The sequence below is a fragment of the Stigmatopora nigra genome, chromosome 2 (genome assembly GCF_051989575.1).
Source record: "Stigmatopora nigra isolate UIUO_SnigA chromosome 2, RoL_Snig_1.1, whole genome shotgun sequence".
NCBI classification, from domain to species: domain Eukaryota; kingdom Metazoa; phylum Chordata; class Actinopteri; order Syngnathiformes; family Syngnathidae; genus Stigmatopora; species Stigmatopora nigra.
In genome coordinates, this window is record NC_135509.1 from 6079496 (window position 1) to 6102572 (window position 23077).

The window sequence follows — 23077 nt, forward strand, 5'->3', positions numbered from 1 at the left end:
CGTGCGCTTTATAGGCCGGAAATTACAGTAAACACATATTTTACTCTGTAGTATCAAGGCCATACTGTAATTTCTACTACTATACAACTCCTATTAACACAGTAGAATAATGTTTCTAGTCATGTGTGTGCTTTCATACCTTACAACACATCCTTTACAGTCTCCTTGCCTATCCCTATAGTTCCAAAGTCCAACTGGTTTTCCATCCAGGAAGGTTTCTCCCATGCAGCCAGTGAATGTCGTTGTCCTCACAGCATCTGCTTTCTAAAAGAAAAACAACAATGTCAATAAATATACAAGTTTACAGCCCTTCTAAACCAAAAAAAGAATTGAACTTTACTTTAATTGTGCCGAGGATCCCGCCAACAAACAAATAAGCGTTCGAGTCCACGTCCAGGATGGTGTAAGACACAGGCGAGTTTGCACTGTTTGGGATTGGAACCATGCCGGCCCTAGGCCCTTCAAGCGGGTACACTAATATGGTACCGTTCAATCCGTTACTGTGGGAGCAGACAGACAGAAATTAGGAGGTAATTTTATTTGCCAGTGCATATTTCCTGGAGGACATTTACGACTGCGCGTGTTCTGTCAAAAGAAATCAAGCTTTATGAACTGGCAAAGTAAAATGATGAATGAGGGAAAGTGATTGCGGAGACAGCTTTGCAACAGGCGGGACCTTTGAGACGTACATTGAAATTGATCTGCCACCTTGAATTTGTTGTTTCATCCTGCCCAACAGTTGGGGAACGTAAAGTCAAAGTCCCCACACACCACTATCTCCTTCTTTACTGAGGGAATGTGCAAGAGAAAGATGGCACTCTATGTTATGTAAGAGCCAGAAGCAGACAAAACTAATGCTAGATTTCCCCAAGTGAAACAATGTGGTTTAGCCAATTGCATTTGAAATAAAAAAGGTTGCCTCCTGGTCTTGAGTTTTTATTTACTTTCTATTTCAGGTAGTTGACTGGGTCATTAGACATAAGAAATAACCAAAAGGGGAAATATTATGTTCTAAAGATAATAGTGGACTAAAAACTGGATTTTCAGGAAACACCTTCATTATGATATACAGCACAGGTGTCAAAGTGGCGGCCAGGGGGCCATATCTGGGCCGCCGCATCATTTTGTGCAGCCCGAGAAAGTAAATCATGAATGCCGACTTTCTGTTTTAGGATCAAATTAAAATTATAGATATAGATGTATATGGGTTTTCAATATTTTTCTGTGTTTTTAGCTCAAAAATCTTTTTGTAAAATCTAAAAATATATTAAAAAAAGCTAAAATAAACATTGTTTTAGATCTATAAAGAACAGAATATTCAGGCCTTTTAAGAAGAAGAAAATTCAGAAATTCAAAATATATCAGTTTGCATGCTTGGGCCTTGCTGTTGCCTTTATAAACTTTATAAAATATGAGTATTTCTGAACTTTTGCAATCTTTAGATACAATATATACATATGTCTTTCATTTGATGCCTAAAAGCGGGATTTAATGATTCCGTATTTCTACATCTGTCACAATATGGTAACCTGAGAATTAATTGGGTGGTGCTGTCTCTTGATGTTTGCTATGATATGTTGTTTGGCCGGGTCAAATCCAATTTGCTTATTCACAGTAGCTTATTCACACATATGCTGCTTTTCAAAAGAGTAATGAGTGTTTTTCTATGTACTGTTGTTATAAATATATTGTCAGCATCAAAGGAAAAAAGGATCTGGTTATAACAGTATTTGCCTATTATACATAAAGCAGATAGGATTCGCAACTCTTACCGATAAGCTTCAATTCTGTGCCAGTTCCCATCATTGATGGTGAGATGAGGATATTCTACCCGTCCCACACCTGAACCCACATCCCAGAGGAAGTACACCTTGCCTTTCCTCATCTCCAAAGCCAGGAAATCAACCTGAAACATAGATTGACAAGCAAGCCATTATTTTCCATTTGTGTGGACATCACATTTTTGATTGTCAAAGACTACAATGTTAAATTTTGGACTACAAGGGCCTGCCGTCCACTTATGATTTGGATATTAATTTCTCAATAACTACAAAAGATAATTATTTGTTTTTACACTTATTAGGTCCCGATTCGCCTAAATATAAAAGAGAAAGTAAAAATGTATGCCTTGGAGGTGTCTGGGTTTTAGGGGATTAAGTTTGGAATATTTTTGAGAAGGTAGGTAGGTGGTAGGGGTATAAATAACAGTTGAAGAAATTATTATACAATATTATAGATTTTTTTGGGGGGGTACACTCATGATGATTGCCAATATAGGTTGACTGGAAATTTCAGGTTCTGTTAATGTTGTTATTTTTTATTAAGTTAAAAGGTGACACTTGGAGATTGCATTATTAACAAAAAGTATGACATATGTATTTATTTTTCATCAAGGAAATGTATCTGAGTTATCAAGTGAAATTCAAAATAACAGGAATACAGTATTTAAACTTCCCGAGTTGACTGAAATGCCTAGACTGAGTCAGTGAAGGAGCAAGAATGTTAAATCCAAAGATTCTTTAAGCGGATTTTCTCTGTTTTGTAGTTTGATTAATTTTGTTTTTATTATGGATGAGCCGTGAAAAAAAAAATTAAAAAAAATAAGAGGCTTTGGAGCATACAGCCTCATCTACAGTAAAACGCCACTGAAGAATAACGCTTACACTCAGCATTATTATTCATATAGCATTATGCACGGTTAGAGATTATTAGGGAGTCAAATTTGAAGACGCAGACTCCCATTTACACACGCCCTCTTATCTCTGTCGTCCCCCCAAGAGCAACGGCCATTATTCATTAGTGCAGATCACAGGGCTGCACCGTTGCTATTCATCCAGCATTACACACTATTAGTGCATGTGTACACGCAGTGTGTCTATTCATGCGGAATGTTTCACTTAGGGTGAATTTTAGTGAAGCATACACACAAACAACTTGTAAACAGTGCTCAAATCAGCCCAGTCAAATGTAGCAAAGGCGTTGATTTCTCAGGGGAAATCAACTTAAAGAGCGGATAGCAACCAAAAGCTGTTAATTGTCAAGAATTGTTTGTCCAAAGTTAAATTTAAGGATGCGTACACTTATAAGCACATTTTGGCATCAAAACAAAACATAATCACAATATCCTAATCAAGGCTAGGAACCACAATGATCCAATTTTCTACATGATAACATTCATTCACTCATTCTCTGAATTACTTTTTGTTACAAGGATCACCAGGGTGCTAAAGCTTAACTCACAGGTGTCAAAGTGTCGGCCCAGGGGGCCAAATCTGGCCCGCCGTATCATTTTGTGTGGCCCGGGAAAGTAAATCATGAGTGCCGACTTTCTGTTTTAGGATCAAATTCAAATAATAGATATACATGTATATTAAATTTCCTGATTTTCCCCCTTTTAAATTAGCAATTGTAATTTTTAATCCATTTTTTCTGTGTTTTTAGTTCAAAAATCATTTTGTAAAATCTAAAAATATATATAAAAAAAGCTAAAATAACCATTGTTCTAGATCTATAAAAAACTGAATATTCAGGGCTTTTAATCCAGTTCTTTAAGTCCATTTATAAAGAAAATATCTAAATATTATATCTAAAATGGTCCGGCCCACTTGAAATCAAATTGACGTTAAAGCGGTCTAAGAACCACCCCAAGTCTGACACTCTTGCTAAGGGAATAGTATAAATACCTCGAATACATAATATTTTGGTCGTGTTATGATATGCTTTGATGGACAATGATTTCTTACTACTCACATATTTAGCAGAACCGAGGTAGAAGAGCAGATTATCTGGCGTAGTGGTTTTAACGTGAAGAATGATGGTGTTATACCTGCCCTTCCTGATATCGGGGCGATAGCTTCGGAGACAGTCGCCACCTGACGCCACTGACACTTTGATCTAAAAAGAGATAGCCCAAGGTCAAAAATATCAACAGAAAGCATTGAGTGTTTTCATAAAAGGTTCTCCCGTGTTCCTTACAGAGTTGGCCTGTTTCCTGGCTTGGTTTATCAGTTCCTTTATCTGTGAGATATTTCGCCTCAAGTTGTCCTCCAGCTTTTTGATAGGTTTCAGTTTCTCCAACAGCCTATCAGTTTCGTCCTCTAAATCCTTGACTTTGGCACCAGCTGCGTGGACTGAGTGAAGAGACAATGTAGTTTTTGACACTCAATGATCGACATCATCATATAGGCTTAAAGAACTTAAACAGTGAGAGAGGATGTGCACGGCGTGGAGAGGGGGGTGGGGGGGTGTCATTTTGAAAGCAGCTGAATCACTCGGTCATTGATTTAACACAGAGGACGACAAGAAGATAAATAAAGAGCAAGAGAGGTGGAAGGACAGAAAGAGAAAGAGGCAATCAATTAGTGTAGCTCAGCTCGGCATTCAAAGAGAAGCTTGTCTATACTATTTATTTAAATAGACACTGTAGAAAGCCAGACTGAATTGAGTTCCATGCTTTGCAGAGTGCATACACGAAAGCCCATGCTGGAGCAGAGCTCAGGCATTTTTCTTATTATGAGTGGCAATTGTGACTTAAAAGCTTCAAAATAAGCTTCTACAAAGAATAGATGGTGCTCCAATACACTGGTTTCGAATCAAATGAATATAAATTGGGCCAATTTAAAATAATGTTATAGAAAGCCTGCAGATAGCAGACATGTCGAATGGTATTGTGGCACCATTGATTGTTGATGTTAAAGTAAAATGAACATACATACTTATAGCTGTGGGAATAAAAGACAAAGAGACAACATTTTTTGATTAGGTTAATGGACTCATAATTTAACATATATAGTCATGTTGTAAAAATGATCTTTTAACAGGAAAATGTGTTTTAACATGCATTATGTTGCAAGAGAAATATACTTGTGAATTCCTTTTCTAGGTGCATTTTTTGCCATAATATTAAAATCCTACGCCAAACTATTGTTTTAACAAAGTAATGCATAACGACAGAAGATATATAACTTTACCATGAACCTTATCTTTCTGATTGATATTTTTTTCTAGTTAAAACTCACAGATACTTTTGGTAAATTGTAATCCAAAAACCTGAGCAACTAGAAACTGAATGCATTTTAGCTTTATCATTTTTGCTAAAATAAAATCAATTCTTTCATTTCCTAGTCTAAATTTAATGAAAGTCAATACCAATTGATTACATGTAAAGCAAGACAAAGGATAAAACTATATTTACTGTTTTTTTCTGGGTCCTGGATCATCTGATTGGCTGTGCTGACTTTATCAGCCAGCTGGCTGAAGTTCCTTTGTATGTCGTTGACCTGAAGGTTCAAAGCCGCGAGGCGTTCAAGAACATCGATGGCTGTCACGTTGGCCTCTGCGGCCATGATCTTTGTTGCCGCCAGCTTGGCTGCAGTATCTAACAGATGACAAAAATCGAGATTTCTGTTCAAGACTGGTAAAAAGACATCAAGACAATCCATGTCCTATATTTGAAATGATTGTGTTGTAGATAAACATGTCTAGTCCCGGAAGAGCAACAATATCTGCTCTAGTTTTTCCAAAGAAAAGTCAACTCTCAAAGTGATTTAAACTTTAAAAAAAAAAGGTCACACTGTGCATATGGAGTTTAGATGTGTTCCAGTAGTTTTATCTGATTGTTAATCCATCTTTGTGGATCATATCAGCTGGGCAACCTCTATACCTGTGTCAAATTGAGTTTAGAAGAGCAGCTGAGCTCCATTCATGCATTTATTGATTCCTCACTCTCTTTCTCGCTCAGACGCAGTGTGTAGTCATACCATTGGGGATAGCGTTGAGAGTTGTCATGGTTCCGTTGACAGATTTCAGCAAGTCTTTGGTTCGGTCTCTTGCAGATTTAACTCTACCCTTCAGCCCAGACACAGTCGCAGCATTGTCTACAGTACAAAAAACACACAGAAAAGGCAGCTTAACATAAAAGAAAAGTCAGCATAACATAACATAAAAGAAAAGGCAGCATAACATAAACGAGTCACTATAATATTTCCTGTTCATGTAAATCTTAATGCGTGTAAAACATTTAAAAAACCTGTTTTCATCTTTTACACTAAGGGTATAATAAAAAGGATACGTTTTTTTCTATTGAAAAAAATGAAGTGCTTATTTTTAACTAACAGAACTGGTGACTGACGAGGGTTGTAGTATTTCAAGGATATTCTCTATTTGGAGGGAATGGCTTTTTTGTTCAATACTGCCAAGTTGCATATAGACACACAGATTACCTTTGACATCATTATAAAGTTGATTAGCCTGGTTAAGCAGCTTGAGACTCTTGTGAAGGGCACCTTCAGCCTCCTCCTTGACAGGGATCTCGGAGCCTAAAGCCTATACACACACACACACACATAAGGGCAGGTAAAATTGAAAAAAATCAGTGACAAAGAACACTTCAGGATTTAGGAGCTACTCTAATGAAATGGTTTTCATGGCACATACAAAAGGTGAAATCATTTGCATATCACTGTTCCGCTGTCAGATTGATCACTTTGCATTGCTCAATGAAGCTTTTCAAATGACATTATCACCTCTTCATACTATTTAACTTGTCATATTTCAACTTTTATTTCCCCTTTTCGTCAAGCCTGATTTTTGGTGATGGACAATGAACATGTAAGAAAAAACAGGAGCGAGAATTTGAATCAATGAAAGGCCAGGTTAACCAAAATGAGACTAAATTTATCAAATTAAAAGTTGGCAACAAACAAAAACAACCAAATAACAAAGCAAAACCTTACTTTTGTTGGTCCTTGTTCAAATTGGGAAGTTTTAAGCATTTATAACTTGAATATGTTGAATACAATTCTAACATGTTCATTCCTCACAATGAATAGATTCATAAAATATTGTATTTCATTTTTCGAAACTAGAAAATATTTCAATATTAAATGTTACATCATTACTCCTTACCATTGCCAGTGCCTCCGATGCCCTCTGTTTGGCCGTCTTAGCCTCTTTCTCTGCCTCGTCAACATTCTTTTTGATGTTTGTGTATGCTTTGAAGGCAGCCGTTGCATTAAAAGAGAGATTTTTTGCTTCAGCCAAGATTCTGCAAGACGAGAACAAATACTGTGATATCAACATTTCTACTTTTAAACATTCCATTTTGCATTCTGACTCCTAGTTCGTTACCCATCCAAAATTGCAGCAGATTCATTAAGCTGTTGAGCATGATCCTCAGCAGCCCGCACACGATGAGCCAGGCCGCCGCCACTTAAACCGTCAGTCAGGTGTCGGACTTTGTCGTCCAACTGTTCATGAAGAGGGCCGAGATCTTTTCTCATCTCTTCGGCGTCCTACAAGCATGACACAATACTCAAAAGTCACACCAAGTACAACATGACTCTACAAAAGGGTAAGACAATGTTATATAAAAACTTTTGTCGTACCTCTAGGTCTTTATTGATGTTATCTGAGAGTTGGTTGGCGTCATTCAGAAGGGTTTCTCCTTCCTCCAGGACTTTTTGGGCTTCTTGTTTCACCCCGAGAACTGCTGCATGCTTCCTCTGTAAGGCATCAATTGGATATATTTTACCTTATCCAAATCACGTGAAAATGTATAAAGTTTAAACTGAAATCATGGCGATCACGTCGCAAAATCAGACATGTTTGATTCCTAAATTGTGGAAAAAGGTCCCTAAAAATGTTAAAGTTATCCTCAATACTATGCAAGGGTTGTCCTACACACAGTTGGACAACAACATGTCACAAAATAAATGAATAATACTAATGAGTTTAATATTTAAGACCATTTTTTGCAACTGAGAAAAACTTTATAAATTCACACCCTGTATATTATGTTCAATGGAGGCTTAATATTTCATTGATGATGAAATCTTTGAGTCATAATAAAAACAACCAAGGGAGGTAGTAGTTACAATAGCAATTAAAACATGTTGAAATATAAAATTGTAGGGAAAAAAAGCATAAAAACACTAACATATTTTAGAAAAAAAGAAAGTACACAGACTCTTAATTTAGTACCCTTGGCACTAATAATGTAGACAGCTCCCTCAGCAGTCTTTTTCGTAGGTGGAAAATTAATTACACAACTTTAATTAACTATATTACTGGAACATTTCTATTTGGCTTTACACAGATAAAACAAAAGACCACTTGTGGAATAACTAACACTATTGTGAGAGACCACATGAGATAAAACAATATAAACTAACATGTAATTGCTAAACCTCCACCCACCGCTTCACGTTATTTATTCATTCAAAATATCCAACTTGAATAAAAGTGTACCTCCAAGAAAGTGAGATTGGCTTGGTTGTGTCCAGCCAACAGTCCAGCCGCTCTGGTCTTCTCACGAGCTGAATAAAGAAGCTGTTGGGCTTCCTGAAGTTTACCTTCATGGTCAGACATCTTGTCTTTAATCTAGGACAGTAAATTCATCAATTTAAATCAGGATTGGTTAAACATAAAATTGATAAATTGTGACAAAAGTACCTCTGCTTTAAGGTCTTCTGTGGCCTGATGAGGAATACCAAATAACCTCTTTACTTTTTGGAACAACTCCTCAGCAAGACTGGAAGGAAATTATAAGTATAATTAGTTTTAAAATAAGCATTACTTGTAAGTAAATGATTTAATCAACGTTTCAGATTGCATTAATAGACTGATACAAAAATAGGAAGGAAACAAGATCATTATCGCAATGGTCTGAATTTATGATTATATTTTTCAAAGTGTATATGAATGGATCATAAATTAGATAGTTTAATGACTATATGGAAGGCTTAATTACCTTTTTAACAAATCAATGATGTTTGGGCATGATCCAATGATAAGCAGCTTTTATTATTATTTTTGTAGAGAATTCAATGCATGTTGTAAAATGTGTGCAAATATTTATAAAACGCTACCAAATATTCATGAGTTTTGGGAACATTGTAACCTTTGAAAAGTAGTTTTATGGACATTTGTATATTTATCACAGCGGCTCTGAATGCATGATTAACATTAACTGAGAGACAAAGAATTCAGCTTTCCCCAGTTGACGCCACTCAAAGGATTTGGCAGTTAAAGGAGGCACATGCAAGGTACAAATTATTGGACTTGGTAGAACATTAATGAAGTCTACGGGGGGACAGTGAGATGAAAACAAGATTAAAAATAAATATGTACTGTGATCATAGTAAGTAACTCTTTCCTGCATTTCATAGTGACTTGATACACTTGATGAAAGGCATTTGCAGCTAAATTTTCCGGCATTTTGCGGATATGTACGTGTTTTATTGTCTATTTTGCTTGAACTCTGTACATAGGGTTCCATTCTCAAAGACAGTGACAAGGGCAATTTATCTTTGGGCTTATTTTCCAAAAGCACTATCTCCCAATACAGTGTCCATCTCCTAGTCTTTCCTCCGTTCCCTCTATTCTCGTATCTCAGCATCGTTATGTCTGCGACTCCCCCTGCAGCCATAGTTTTAATTAACTTATCGACCTCGTCAACATTTAATGCGCTAAAGAGATAAAGTGAGAGAGGAAGACGGGTTGAGAAAGAGAGTAGATTACGGATCGAAAATAGCAGAAAGGCTTCATCAGCAAAAAGTTGTGTCGTTTTCCAGTGTGTAGCACTTCTCCAATTGTTCATATGGATAATGAGCAGACACAGAGTCAAGCCCAAATTTTATGTCATTCATTGCTTTTATAATGATAGTAAATTAAAGCAATAAGAAGCAGTCATTATAATAATGTCCCTGGAATTAATAGCCTTAAAGTAGTTGTTATGGGACACTGGCTACCGCTTGTTATAAGGATAATCATATGTTTTAATTGCTATGGCAACCACAGATCACCTAGATTATCATTTGTCAATAATAAAGTCAGGTAATCTATTTTTTTATCATACTCCCAAACCTACAATTAGGTTAGATTTAATTTTGTGTTTTAACAATAGCAATAGATTGCAAAAGCTACTTTGTAGGAATCTCAAAGTAAGCAAGGGTATCTTGTTCCTGTTCCAATTCTATGATTTATAGGGTGATTGCTCAAATTTTGCATAATAAAATACATTTGGGAAAATAATTTGGTGGAGAATTATGTATAAAAGTCTAATTTGATGTAGAAAAAAAGGGTTTCTCAAAATATACTAAATGAATGTATGTTGTGTGTTCATATGTGGGTGTATTCTTACTCCAATTCTTCCTCAGCAATAACTCGCTTCCCTCCCAGATGTCGTTTCCTCATCTCGGCTAACATGGCCTGAATTTCCTCCTTCATCTCCTTTACACTTTTTTCTGGCGCTCCGTCTTTGCGCGACAGCATACGGTTCAAATCATCAGCTTTGGACTGGAGGTCTGGACACAAAAATAAACCCCAAAGATATTGCAGATTGCATGGTATATATTCAATCCACATTAGAAACCTAAGAGCATGAAGAATGTGAATACTATCTTTATGCTGTAATGTATTTTCCAGACTATAATTCACACTTTTTTTGTGATACTCAAGTGCGACTTATGTTTTTTTAAGGTTATATATAGCTGGAATAACTGCTACGTTAACAGATGGCTATCTTTTTCCCCTTTACTATTATTACTTTAACATAAACAAAATTGCCCTCCCAAAAGTGTGATTACACCCCAGAGCAATTTTTTCCCCTTTCTGCATTATCCATTATTTGGCTGGTGAGACTTATACTCAGATGTGACTTATAAGCCGACAAATACGGTAGTAATCATGCCATTTTAAGAAAATCCAGTGTATTATTCAATTAATTTGTTAAGTAAAATACTATAAAACAAAGACATTGGTGACACAAAGTGGACAATGCAGTCCTAACATTTTATCGACACTCAGGATCAGTTTCAATATCAATCCAAGCATTGGCATATCAGACTATTTACATTTCTCCGTTGGAATAAAAGCTTATGAAATCCAAAGCTAATCAGTAATAAACTGTGGCAAATCCACTAAACAAGAATTGATTTGATGCATGAAAAAAATGTCGGTATGTTAACAAGGTTTACATCAGGTTTCCCTTTGGAAAAGAATGACTTATCCATTACATAATGCATGTTTTCACCAAAGTTGATCTGATTAAATCAAGTTGAAACTTGACACTGGTAGATGTGTGAAAGTTTGGGAGGGGGGGGGGGGAATATGTTTTGTGAAATGCAAAAACATGATGTGATTACAACTCAGACAGCGTCACAGCTATCAAAATAATGAACAGCTGTAGTACATGTGTGCTTCTGAGTCTGCATGTCACAGCCATCTAATTACATGTTGAGATTTAAAAGCCAATTAAACACTTAAAACGTGAATGGAATCATATTACGGCATCCAATAAACACACATACATATACACTCAGAGAGTTTGAATAGTATTTCCTTGCCTCATTATATCTCAAAGTGTGAGCATGAAGTTGTATTATTTGTGTACTTATACATCACTGTTTATGTACTTTGCTTTTGACTCTGTATATGTGTGTGTTTGATAGCCACTAATTATTTGTCTAATTGCTACTCTCAATCATCCACTGAGAATCTACACATACTTCAGACAAAGATTCACGCAGAGCCATAATCACACAGTGATCAGGCAAAGGGCCAGTGAGCTTGCAGATGCAAAAAAAGCCATAGCTTCATCACTTTCTTTGCACCCCAAACAAAATAATATTGTAGTCAATTAAGCAGTAATCCAATTCTCAATCAGGTTTAAATATCAAAAGTACTATTTAGCAGGGTGATGAAAAAATGGCGTGCAATACGAAAACTTCTACAATGGCTACTGAGTGTAACAAAAGTAGTTGTCTTATAGAATTGTATCCATTTATTCTTGACAATTTTGAACTAGAAAGCCCTTCCAGTTAGTGTATTTTGCTTTATTTTCCAATCTGTTGAACACAGCTGTTCTACTGCGTCTTATAGGACGGTGTGGGTATACCTAATGAGTGGTAGAACATATCGCAATATGTACTAAGAGCGAGAAATGCAGTCAACAGAAGACTCAAACAGAATGACGTAAGCAAGGTAGTAGTGTTCATCTGTCCTACCTTGAGTTCCCAACAGTGTGTCCCTAATGAACTTCTCCAGAACCTCAGCACGCTTGTGGATTCTGTCAGAATCGTATTCCACTTGTTCTCCATCTGCAGATACCTTAGTTGCCTACACACAAGCACGTACAAACACATAAAAAGCAAACATGTTGAATAAATGAACAGGTTATTGACTTTTCACGTCAAATGCACAATGACACCAGGGCTTTTAATATTTTAGTTGAACAGTTTTTTTTTTCCAACTGACTTTTGTGATGATTGACAATATCCACTACACATGAAACATGAATTATGGTGAGGAAAACACAAGGTCATGCACTGAGATACACAATAACAGAAAGGGAATAAATCATTGATGAGTGTAGTCACAATTATACACACTATAATCAGAGTAGTAATGTAATAATTGATATTTAAAAGAGCCTTTCATGTAAATAACTAATCAGAGGGCTGACTGCCTGGTTGTCTAAAAGTCACTAAAATGTGTTGCTCAATTGCATACAATTATATATTTAAACATATTTGGTATTCTGGCCACTTGTTTTTACTACGCTGACACGTTGGTATTTAATAAATCCTTTGTAAATTAAAGAAAAACATCTGTAAAAGTCGTGGAACATAATTACGGAAACTTTAAATACACAGTTTCTGGGTATGATGACAAAGCATGTCCAATTATTATTATTATTATTATTATTATTATTATTATTATTATTATTATTATTATTATTATTAGCAGTAGTAGTAGTAGTATTATGATGTAGCCAATTTGGTCATTAAAAAAATCATCTAAAATTATGACTTCTAGTATTTGCACGTGTGTAGTGAAGCCTAATTGTGTCACTACTTAGATGGCTATGGCTACACTATTCTCATGTCTACCAACACGCTGAGATGGTTGTTTTCATGCTGAGCCTCAGCCTGTCGTACAAGCACTCAGACTTGTTTCGTGAAATGTTTCTCACACTTACTTCAAGTAAGTGTCTTAAACTATGATCTCAGTCTGTGCCAAAGCCTATTTTTCATGAGCCCATGATGAGTAAATAAAGACAAAAAGGATGGAGAGAAAGATAAGAAGCAAAAGGAAGGTAAACCAGTTGACAAAGCAAGACTGAAGTCTGGCCAAATATAAAACAAATCACTGTGTACCCTGCTATGTAGTTGGTCCATTTCAACAACCAGTGATCCCAGGTTAGAGTCAGCCAGCTGCAGTAATCTCTCCGGAGCTTTCTGAGGTGACAGCATGTGCTAGAGGAGAAATGAAGAGTAAGTCATTTGAAATAGGCAAAATAGACAGATGATGTTTGGAAAATTTTGAATTCAAGCTCAGGCTTTTTATCCTTGAGTTTCAAGAAATAAGAGTGCATATGGATGCAGATAAAAACTAACTTGGTGATGTTGATGGAATATTAAGTACACAAATTTACCTTGAGTTCTTGGGTCCTGTTCTCGAAACGGTAGAGGGTCTTATAAGGTGGCGGCAGTGGTGTGGTCAGTGTGATTTCGGTTATGATGCGGTATAAGCGGTCCATATCGCTTATCAGCAAACCTGAGCACTCATCGTCACATGCTGTAGACACATAAAATAATTGAGATTCAAGTCTTAGTCGAGGTTCTATGAAAGATAGTATTAAATATCATCAAAAAGATCAGGAAGATGCAAAAATTTTAACAAAACAAATGCATGGAGAAAAAAACTAAGAGAGAATAAACTCTAAATACTCTAGTATGGTGATAATATTATCAGAAAAACTCAAATGAAATCATTGATAATAAGCAGAGTATTGTAGTATGTAGTATACAGTTTAGAGAAACTATTTTTAATATTAATATATTAAATATCAGGGGGAAAACATGTATAAGTTATCATCAATGTGTATGTATTGCTTATCTACGCTTAAAAGTACCTTTGTTTTTACTGTTTTCTTTTTAAGCCCTAGAGTTTATTTTTCATTGTTTCTTTGTCTGACACTCTATCTTAATCTTTAGAGACTTTCCACGGGAATATCAATTGCACACCTCCGTAAGTATGAGTGCACATCGAGCAGGGGTCACAAGCACACCTGTTATGAGCGCAGACCGCCAGGCTGAGAATGTACACTCTGTAAATTATGCATCAGGGGACTTATTGAAAAAAAAACACAGTGCACTTTGCGTGCATGTGTGTAATGTTGATCTTGTTTTTTTTTCCTTTTCTTTCTACAGCCAGAGGCTGATTTATTGCTAGAATTAAAATTTCTGACAGGGGAAATTTAAGATAAATTAAGCAGAAACAGTTTCTACTCTATCAATCTCTGACAGAACCGGAGCGGTCGCCAAGACACAAACACACACACGCACGTGCAGACTAAAAAAAATCTAAAAATGATTAACATTACAGCAACCAATGGCTTATTTAATGAGATGCGTTTCAAAATCCCTTTGAATTGCAAAGGCGGAGTATTTAAATTTTAACAAAAGGCATCCACATTAGCACACTCAACACAAAAAAAGCCACTTTCCAATTATCAAATCAGTTAATAAATAATTCCATGCAATATTGAATAATTTAGTAACAACTACAAGCACTGTAAAGATACATAAGCCTATATGTAGTTATTTGTCTTTCCTGTTCCACCTAAAAGATTCAACTGTACTGAATGAAAAGGTAAAGTAAAACTACAAATAAATAAAGAAATAAAAAAAGTCAATCTTGTTGAAAAGTCAAACAGTTTTAAACTTATCATGGCTTCATTATTCCGAGCCGCTAAGGGGAGGTCTTTGCTTTCAAAGGGCGAATGAAACCACATCTGATTGCCTCAGACCCATCAGGACTTGTTATTATGGTCTGGGGGACGACAGGGCAGCCGGTTTGGGGTCAAGCAGCAACAGCACAATTTCACAGCTAATGGGCGAACACACGCTTGGCACCTGAAAGTGTCGAACAATCACCTCTGCCACATTCGGCGGCAATTTCTTATCAGGTTCTGTCTTACAAATGTCTTTCTCTCCAATCCCTGGTGCACACACACCTACTTTAAGACGTGCTAATGGAACCAAATTGGAACTATTATGATCGTAGCAAGTTTAAATGAGCTGAAAATGACATTGAAATTATTGCTAAATGGCTGGAATTTCAATTCTGACGAAGGCCATGACTTTTTCTCTCGGGGTAGTCGGGTGAAAGCTGCTCATTTGTAGCTCGGGAAAATAATTGTGAAAAACGCAACATCAGGTGAATGTGCTCAGTGGTTTGCGCCAATAGAGAGAATATTGTAGGGAAAAGAAAAAAAAAACAGGCGGGGGAGGACGCCTGTGGGTATACCGTGTTGCAATTTGGGATTTTGTGTTGGTTTCTGCAGTTAAAAAGCAGCCAAAAATATTGTGATTTTTACTTTCCAATTCCTTGATTTCAACTTTATGTTGAGTAAAAATGTACATTTAAATCTATGTCTTTTTAAGAGTTATAAACATAGCCCAAATGATAAGAGTGACAAAAAATGCAGCAAAATGAACGATGATGAAAGTTATAACATTGTGTGTCAAATTGTGTGTATTAGTCCTTACAGATGATTCCAGATGGTCCACACACATGCCTTTCCATGCATTGATCACAAGATCTCCCAGACACTCCGACCACACACTGGCATTGGCCAGTGATCGGGTCGCATGGTCCAGGCAGCGACCCCCACAAGGAACACTTACATTCCTCGCATCGACCACCAGGCATCCGTGGGTTACCGTGGTAACCGGTGGAACACCTGGATGGGGAAACGGAAAGGTGGGAGGTTAAACGGTAAGGCATACATTTATATCCATGGAGAAAACAAATCCTAAAAAAAAAAGATTGCAACAAGTGTGGCTTTATTGTGGCTAAAATTTGTACATGTATGCATAATTCATTTATGGTTATTGGAGTTGCCACAGTAACATGTACATAATTAAAAATCCCATTCTCTGTAATTGCACCATTTTCAAAAAATGTCTCATAAATGTAATGTAGAAAATGTGTTTCTTACCTTTCACAGTATTTTCCCTCGTAGCCCTCCGGACAGGCCGTACAACGGTAGTCATCATAACCTTCTGAGATGCACAATGGACTAAAACTAGGAATAGAGAATTATTAAGAGCACAATATCAACATGGAATAACAGCAGAGTCAATTAAGAGTCAGGTCAAATGAGAGTCAGATGCATAATCTTCAACTATTTTAGTGTATTTTTAATGAATCCATATGTCAGAAGTCAACACTTACTTATTCTCAGGGTTTGGCAGGGGACAGGCACAAGGTTTGCAGTCATCGTGCAATCCCCGGACCACACCGTAAAATCCTGGAGCACAACTCTCACAGTGTTCTCCTTCTGTGTTGTCTTGGCAGTTCTTTACAATAAAAAAGACACTCAGAATGCAGGTGTGGACTCACTTTGAATAAAAAACAACAAAAATTCTTATGCAAAGTGACAGAATTCGGTAAGCTTTGTTAAGATAGTGTTTGGAATTTGCTCACAAACACACTGATGAGAATGTATTCTTTAATAAACCTATTGGAATTTCTATAACTTAATTATTTATTACTATGTCAATGCATGAGTCGATGCATTTCAGATCGTGAACTCATATTTGAGAAACTTACACTGACCATGCATGTTTCTTTCCACTGTAAAAGCAACTTCTGCGACAGTGAGAGTAAAAAACTCTTTCTTTTCAGAATATTTCAAGACCTCTTGTTTATTTTTTCCCTCCGTTCCAGACAGGAAATGTCATCCTGCATCCCACATCCCCCTCAAAAGTGTTGATGTAGCTTCTTTCCATCCACACATGATTACACCATTAAAATTTCACTTACTTTTTTTTCTGTCCCAACAGTCCCTGAATACCCACATACTTCCAATTATGTGAAAAATAATCATCCTACTACTATTTACGTGTGAATAGTGTCACCAAAATTTGCATTCTGTCATACATTCATATTATTTTTGTCATTAGATTTAGTAAGACGTAAGAAACATATTTAATAGACTCCCCTGTGGGGCCATGTCTTGCGCTGCTTAAAATGAGACCTTCAATCAACTGCAACAGGAAGCTGCAGTTGCATTAACTTCCTGTGTTCCTCGTTACTGCTAATTACACCAGGAACAAACTCGTTTAGCGTTTTCAATTTGGCTTGCTCCGTTAAAAAATCTTAATGATGCTGTTATAGAAGGCACAATGAAAATGAGCAAAGAGAACAGAAATGGCTTTGAGGCAGAATAGAGCTAGGAATAAACAAAGTTAACGGCAATGTGAAAGAGAATACCAAATGAACAAGAAGGAAAAGTGATTAGTAGGTGTTTTTTTCTTTATGTCATTTGAAAAAAAAACATTTGCCTGCGTGACAAAATTAAAATATGAGCAGAGAGATTATGTGCACAATTTCTTTTCCATCATACTAACTGCCTCTTATTTCCACAAACACTTGCTCTACTAAATTTACCATAGTTCTGCATAGAGTTGTGTTGTTAGTTATGTATTCAATTTGTATTTTTTTTTTTTAATATGGCCTTTAATACATATATTACCATTTTCGTCATATGCAGCTGGAGTTACCTGGACGTTTGGTTGACGGACTATTGGTCGACAAACAGTTCTTTTGAGAGCGAGAGATTACCTGGTTGATCGCTTTCAACAGTAAACTCTCTCTCATGATTATAATTTTGAGAGCAACCAAACGTCCGTTCGACGAAACGTCCGGGGACTAAGTGTCTGTCAACCAAACATCCAGTTACCGCAGCTGGGTATGATGACAATTAGGCTTTCGTTGAGTCAATCATGATGACAAAGTCTATTCACAAGTAAAAAAGAAGACATTCTATTGTTGTACTGTCTTATAGCAAGTCGTTATAATTCCAAATGGCGTCATGAGTATAATATAGTCTTTTTTTGTTAATGTAAATCATTTTTCTTCTTACGAACAACTGGAAAACTGATTGAGGTTGATAATCCACTTGAAAAGTGATATTTGTGCATTCAAGGCTCAATTGGCATGGACTGTGAAATTCAAATTCTCTCCACTTCAAGTACCCTTGGACTCCGATCAAGAGCGACAGAATGAAGTGAAATATGAATAAGCAGGGTCTTGTTAATTATAGCAAAGCTAATTAAACTTCTTTTCTCTGGTTCACTGTAATCTCTCTTCCAGAAGCTACCTGACATATGGCTATGTACTGTTTCTAGCTCAAGAGAGTATCTCTCTCACATACACACGAGTTACCTGGCATATGGATGTGTCAGGGTCACAGGTGGTTGAGTGGCCGCTGCACTGGCACTGAACACAGCTGCCCATGCCTACAGCAGCGGGGACTCTAGAGGCCGGAGCAGATGTGTGCGATCCGCTGCGAAGGCGGTAGAAACCTGCTGAACACTCCTGCATGGAAACACAGGGAGAGATAGAAAAGAGCATGAACCGAAAATATGAAGAAAAAAAATTGAAAAGGTACCTTGTCAAGTAATAGATCTCTTTTTGTATGACCATGTACTACAACTGTCATAATAAAATATGAATGATAATGGAAAGTGCACAGAGCGAAGACACCCTACTCATGGGCTCATAATTATCCCAAATTGCTATTTCTCAAGGCAACTGTTGACCTCGGTTTTCAGACCCACAGCCAATTAAGGGTTATTCCCTTCAGTGACTTTTGAACACACAAAAACACACGTAGACATGCATGCACACAGATATGCAAGGTAACTCTTCGTCCCTGTGTGCTCAGCAATAATTAATGAAGTCCCTTTAAAGAGCCATCTGCTCCCTCTACTTGCACTAAACGCCCGTTTAGAAACACTTTAATAATGACAGCAGCTACAAACAAGACTCCCATCTGTTGGCAAAACCCTCAACAAAACTTTTAAATTGAGCAACACTTTTATTATTTGCCTTCCAGTTGGAACCCTTCAGAATTCTTAGACAATAAAGAAAAAGCTCTTCATTCTGTAATCGGAAGCAATCCAAGTTTAGATTCGTAGTAGTGCAAATTGATGATTTTCACATCCATGCTGTGGTTTGCGTGTATCATAACTCCCACTTTATAAAATCCGCACTGAACTAAAAGTTGGCTTAGCCTTCAGTGCTCTCTGTGGCTTAAATGGAGAATCTTGACTTGGTTGAATTACTTTGACAAACATAACAATTGAATGGTGGGGCCTAATCCTGGTGAGGCAAGGCAAAACACAGGCAGCAATTTAAAGGTCAGTCAGCTTTTTAGAATCACACCTTAAAGTTTAGTTTTAAAACATCTCAATACTTGAGACTGGCATATTTTTTTCCCATTGGCCGAGTTTACTACATGCATTCAAATCAATTTTAAGGTTATTCCACTTTTTTTTCCTTCTTTTCTTTTGTTTTAAGACACTCGGAATGACTCCTTTTTGTCTATGAGTGTGCAAGATTTAGATCAAACCGTAACATTATCACACAAGGAGAAGGTGTGGACATAAATAGAGTCATTTGTCATAAACTGCAGAGTTCAAAGCAGGGGCAAAAAGTAGTGGCTCATTTTCGGAAAATTATGGGTGTTTCTTTGCCTTTTGAGCGCCCCCTAAACCGCCGTTTCGCCATAGAATACCACAGGGCAATTTCAAGACGATTATCTGGTTGTGGACGCACCTCACAGGACAATCCAGAGTATCCAATTGGACATTCACATTGTTCAATTTGGTAAGCTTTTTCACTCTCCTTGGTAGGTGTACCAGCTTCTGCTACGGTGAGACTTATCTCAGAAATACTGGAAGAGACACAAAGCATATGTTAACTCTTTACATATTTTCAAACTTTTATATATTTATTCTGAGGAGAATGTCAGCGTTCATTTTACCGGCTGTGTCTCATCTGGTTGCCATGTGATGCCTTGATGAGGATAAAGTCCACATAGAACAAGACGTCCATGAAATTCTGGCGTGTCATTGGCTGTCCATCTGCATGCTTCCACTCATGCTGTACATATATAGACAAAACATTGATTGTGAAGTTAAATCCAAGAATATATACAACAGTCAATGATATTTTCCTTATGCCTGAACACACCTCAGTCATGTCAATCTCATGCCGTGTGAGCTGACCAATCTGGAGTCCTGTTACATGGCGCCACATCACAATGTTGTGGTTAGCACCACCCTTGATAATGACCTGTGGCTCATATGAGGAGGACCCAGTTTCATCTCTGGCCTCATAGTATACAGCATACTTCAACTTGCCACCATATGCTGTGATCTAAATGGGAACGTGTTGAGTGTGGATGAAAAATCATATCAACATATAACTAGAAATTGATGAGGAAAAACATGACAGGCAAAATTCGTACCATGGAGCCTCGGAACTGCTGTGGTAGTTTCCAATAATAAGGCTCGGAAAGAACTTGAGTGACCAACTCAGAGTGTGCGAGGATTTCTGGATGTTGGAAAGTTACTCCTGTTGTAGTCTCAATAATGCTACTTTTATCTACAAGGGGAAGCACTGTCTGTTCTGGCTTCAGGGTTAACTATAGAATGCAAAGCAAAGTGTAAAAATGTAACAGCAATATTATGGCAAAATACAGCAAATATCATCATTACATCAGAAAATGCATGTAAAAGTAACTGTATCAAAACTGTATGAAGACCCCAGCAAACATATTAGAAATTGTAGTAAAACAACATTTAAAGGCACAATGGAGTTCAATTATTAACTCATCATGTAGTTTGCTCAAGTGAAGTGTGTCCATGTAATACACCCGTTTATAGTAACTTGTATGTTAATACACAATGTGTACTCACCCACATCCTAATGAGTCCCTGTGACTCGGTGCAGGAATTTGTCAGGCCATAACAATAGCATTTGCTGCAGCCCAGTGGATTTTGTAAGGATAAGCTAAATGAGTTAGGCTTACAATAATCACAGTGGTCACCCATCACATTTTCCTAAAAGTAAAGATAAAGAAGTATAGATTCATTGTTTTGTTTTCCATGTATCATTTCCTAAAACCAAACAATTTTAAAAAATATTTGTACCTTGCAGCTGCACTTGCCAGTTCGATCTGCACATGCACAAACGCCACGTTCCAGGTCACAAGTCTCGCTGTCCGATCCCAAAAGGTTACATTGACAACGGGTGCACTGCCAAGAACGTAATACATTTATTTCCATTACAATTGCTTTCCACTCATTAAAAAAAACTGTTATTTTTGCAGTAAAAAGGCCATGTAAATAGTTCACATGACATAATTTACCTGAGGAAAGTCTCTGAAGCCCAATTGACATTCATTACATTTCTCTCCACGGAAGGAGTCATGACAAAGACAACATCCTGTGTTGACATTGCACTGCTGGTTCACAGAGCCCACCACACTACAGCCACACTCCTGCACAAACATAGTAATCACATCTTTTATCAACTGTAACGGACAAAAACTAATCTTAACTACATGCTGGAAAGATGCTTGTCTCTTTCTTAATTGCTGTCACGGCTTTAAATAAGAAACACAAGAGAACTACATTATAGCTCACCTCTTTGACTTGCCTGTACGTATTGGTATTGGCAAACCATTTTTTATAGTATCGGATTTAGTCACAAGAATGATCCAATCCAGTAATAGTGTGTTTTTTTATATATACCATGTTTTCAAATTCACCAAATTCAACCACTAAACAAACATGTTTGGACAATTTCTCTTTAAAAAAAATAATGATGGTAACAGAATATCATGTAAACAGAGCATTTCTTGTAGAGGTACCACCTGGTCTCACTTTAATACAAAAAATAATAATTGTCATTTAATAGTTACCTTAATTTAGTTTTTGGAATGAAACATATCTTGAAAAATTCTGATCAAATCGGAAGTCAAAAAGTTAGCATGGGCACATCCCTTTGTTAAACTGCTTTGTTTAAATGTTTGAGGTTGTCATTTTAACTTTTGAGGGTAATGCTGGATGTAAAAAAATATATACAGAAAATAAATATATGTCTTCATAGTCCTTCACACAATATAAATTGGGAATGTTCTGTCCTGAATTCCAAGAATATTACTAGCCCCTGTGTGACTGAATTGTGGAAAATCAAATATATGCATTGTTTGTTATGGTCATGGTACCTTGCATCCAGTCATGATATCATGGCCCCAGTGATTGGGGGCGCAGCGGTCACACCTCTCTCCAATTGTGTTTGGAGGACAGATACACTGTCCTGTGTTGGCGTCACAATTGTTGCCCACATGGTCGCAGAGACATGCTGTGACATACAATAGAAGGCATATTATTGCCGTAAAAAGACACAATGCATCATTTACTTTTCTTGATTGTTTTAGGATAATGTGCATCTTTCAAAATCCATGCATTTTTTTAACTGACTTGTAGTTTTGGCTACTCATTTGAGAACTTTTAAACTGAAAAAAAACCTATAAGCTAATACTTAGAGCAAATTTGGCTGACCTATTTTGTTATAAATACTAACTACTATATTCTGGTATTCTGATTCATCAGATCGAATTGGCTACGGCAATAAATAAAGACTAACATCACATATTAGTCACCAAAACTTAAATATGAGCCATACCAAAAAAAAATCATAATCTTATAATTCTGTCATGATTATGACAGGGCTTGCTTTGTATGTTCTTGGCTGTCAATTTTGTTTGGCATCCTTGACATATTGCATAGAGAGATCTGAAGGGGGGGAACGCTATTCATAGTCGCCACTCTTAATCCTCATTTTAGGCAGCTCAAATAAAGTTTGCGACACCTGCTGCCTGCGGTGCAAAAACATTTGGAATGGATGATTCAAGCAAATGTAAACATTACCAATCATGAAAGCCTGAGGCTTTTAAATAGACATTGGAAAGCTTTAAGGTGGTACGCACATCACCATGGACACTGCCAACAGAATTCTAATAAGCTCATACGTATTTGTACAATTAGCTATTACATACAGCATGAGTCATAGATATGTTTTATATTTAAACTTCGAAGAATAATTAGGGCAAGATCTTGATAACACAATGTATCATGTTATTATCTCTTGCAGCCATTATTATAGTATGCATTGCATATAGGCATCCAAGTACAGGAACCCACATTATATC

At 36.8% G+C, this 23077-nt stretch overlaps 1 protein-coding gene across 4 annotated transcripts in view; it reads right to left on the reverse strand.

Annotated features, from left to right (window-relative positions):
• Window positions 1–23077, reverse strand: part of lama2 (laminin, alpha 2) — a 99230-nt gene that overhangs the window by 20300 nt on the left and 55853 nt on the right. For 3 of the 4 annotated variants that reach the window (XM_077709208.1, XM_077709200.1, XM_077709182.1), the window contains exons 25-53: window positions 22091–22227; window positions 21230–21361; window positions 21012–21116; window positions 20778–20921; window positions 20327–20503; window positions 20050–20235; window positions 19841–19959; window positions 19633–19750; window positions 18238–18390; window positions 16243–16367; window positions 16007–16093; window positions 15555–15748; window positions 13436–13578; window positions 13158–13256; window positions 12006–12117; window positions 10142–10304; window positions 8452–8530; window positions 8248–8379; window positions 7386–7502; window positions 7129–7292; window positions 6907–7045; window positions 6222–6324; window positions 5760–5876; window positions 5195–5377; window positions 3976–4130; window positions 3751–3894; window positions 1773–1906; window positions 341–500; window positions 140–264 (exon numbers count right to left, since the gene is read on the reverse strand). In XM_077709208.1, coding sequence (XP_077565334.1) covers window positions 140–264; window positions 341–500; window positions 1773–1906; window positions 3751–3894; window positions 3976–4130; window positions 5195–5377; window positions 5760–5876; window positions 6222–6324; window positions 6907–7045; window positions 7129–7292; window positions 7386–7502; window positions 8248–8379; window positions 8452–8530; window positions 10142–10304; window positions 12006–12117; window positions 13158–13256; window positions 13436–13578; window positions 15555–15748; window positions 16007–16093; window positions 16243–16367; window positions 18238–18390; window positions 19633–19750; window positions 19841–19959; window positions 20050–20235; window positions 20327–20503; window positions 20778–20921; window positions 21012–21116; window positions 21230–21361; window positions 22091–22227 — 3946 coding nt within the window. The remainder of the gene's footprint in view (window positions 1–139; window positions 265–340; window positions 501–1772; window positions 1907–3750; window positions 3895–3975; window positions 4131–5194; window positions 5378–5759; window positions 5877–6221; window positions 6325–6906; window positions 7046–7128; window positions 7293–7385; window positions 7503–8247; window positions 8380–8451; window positions 8531–10141; window positions 10305–12005; window positions 12118–13157; window positions 13257–13435; window positions 13579–15554; window positions 15749–16006; window positions 16094–16242; window positions 16368–18237; window positions 18391–19632; window positions 19751–19840; window positions 19960–20049; window positions 20236–20326; window positions 20504–20777; window positions 20922–21011; window positions 21117–21229; window positions 21362–22090; window positions 22228–23077) is intronic. The other variant, XM_077709192.1, reaches the window with a different exon arrangement.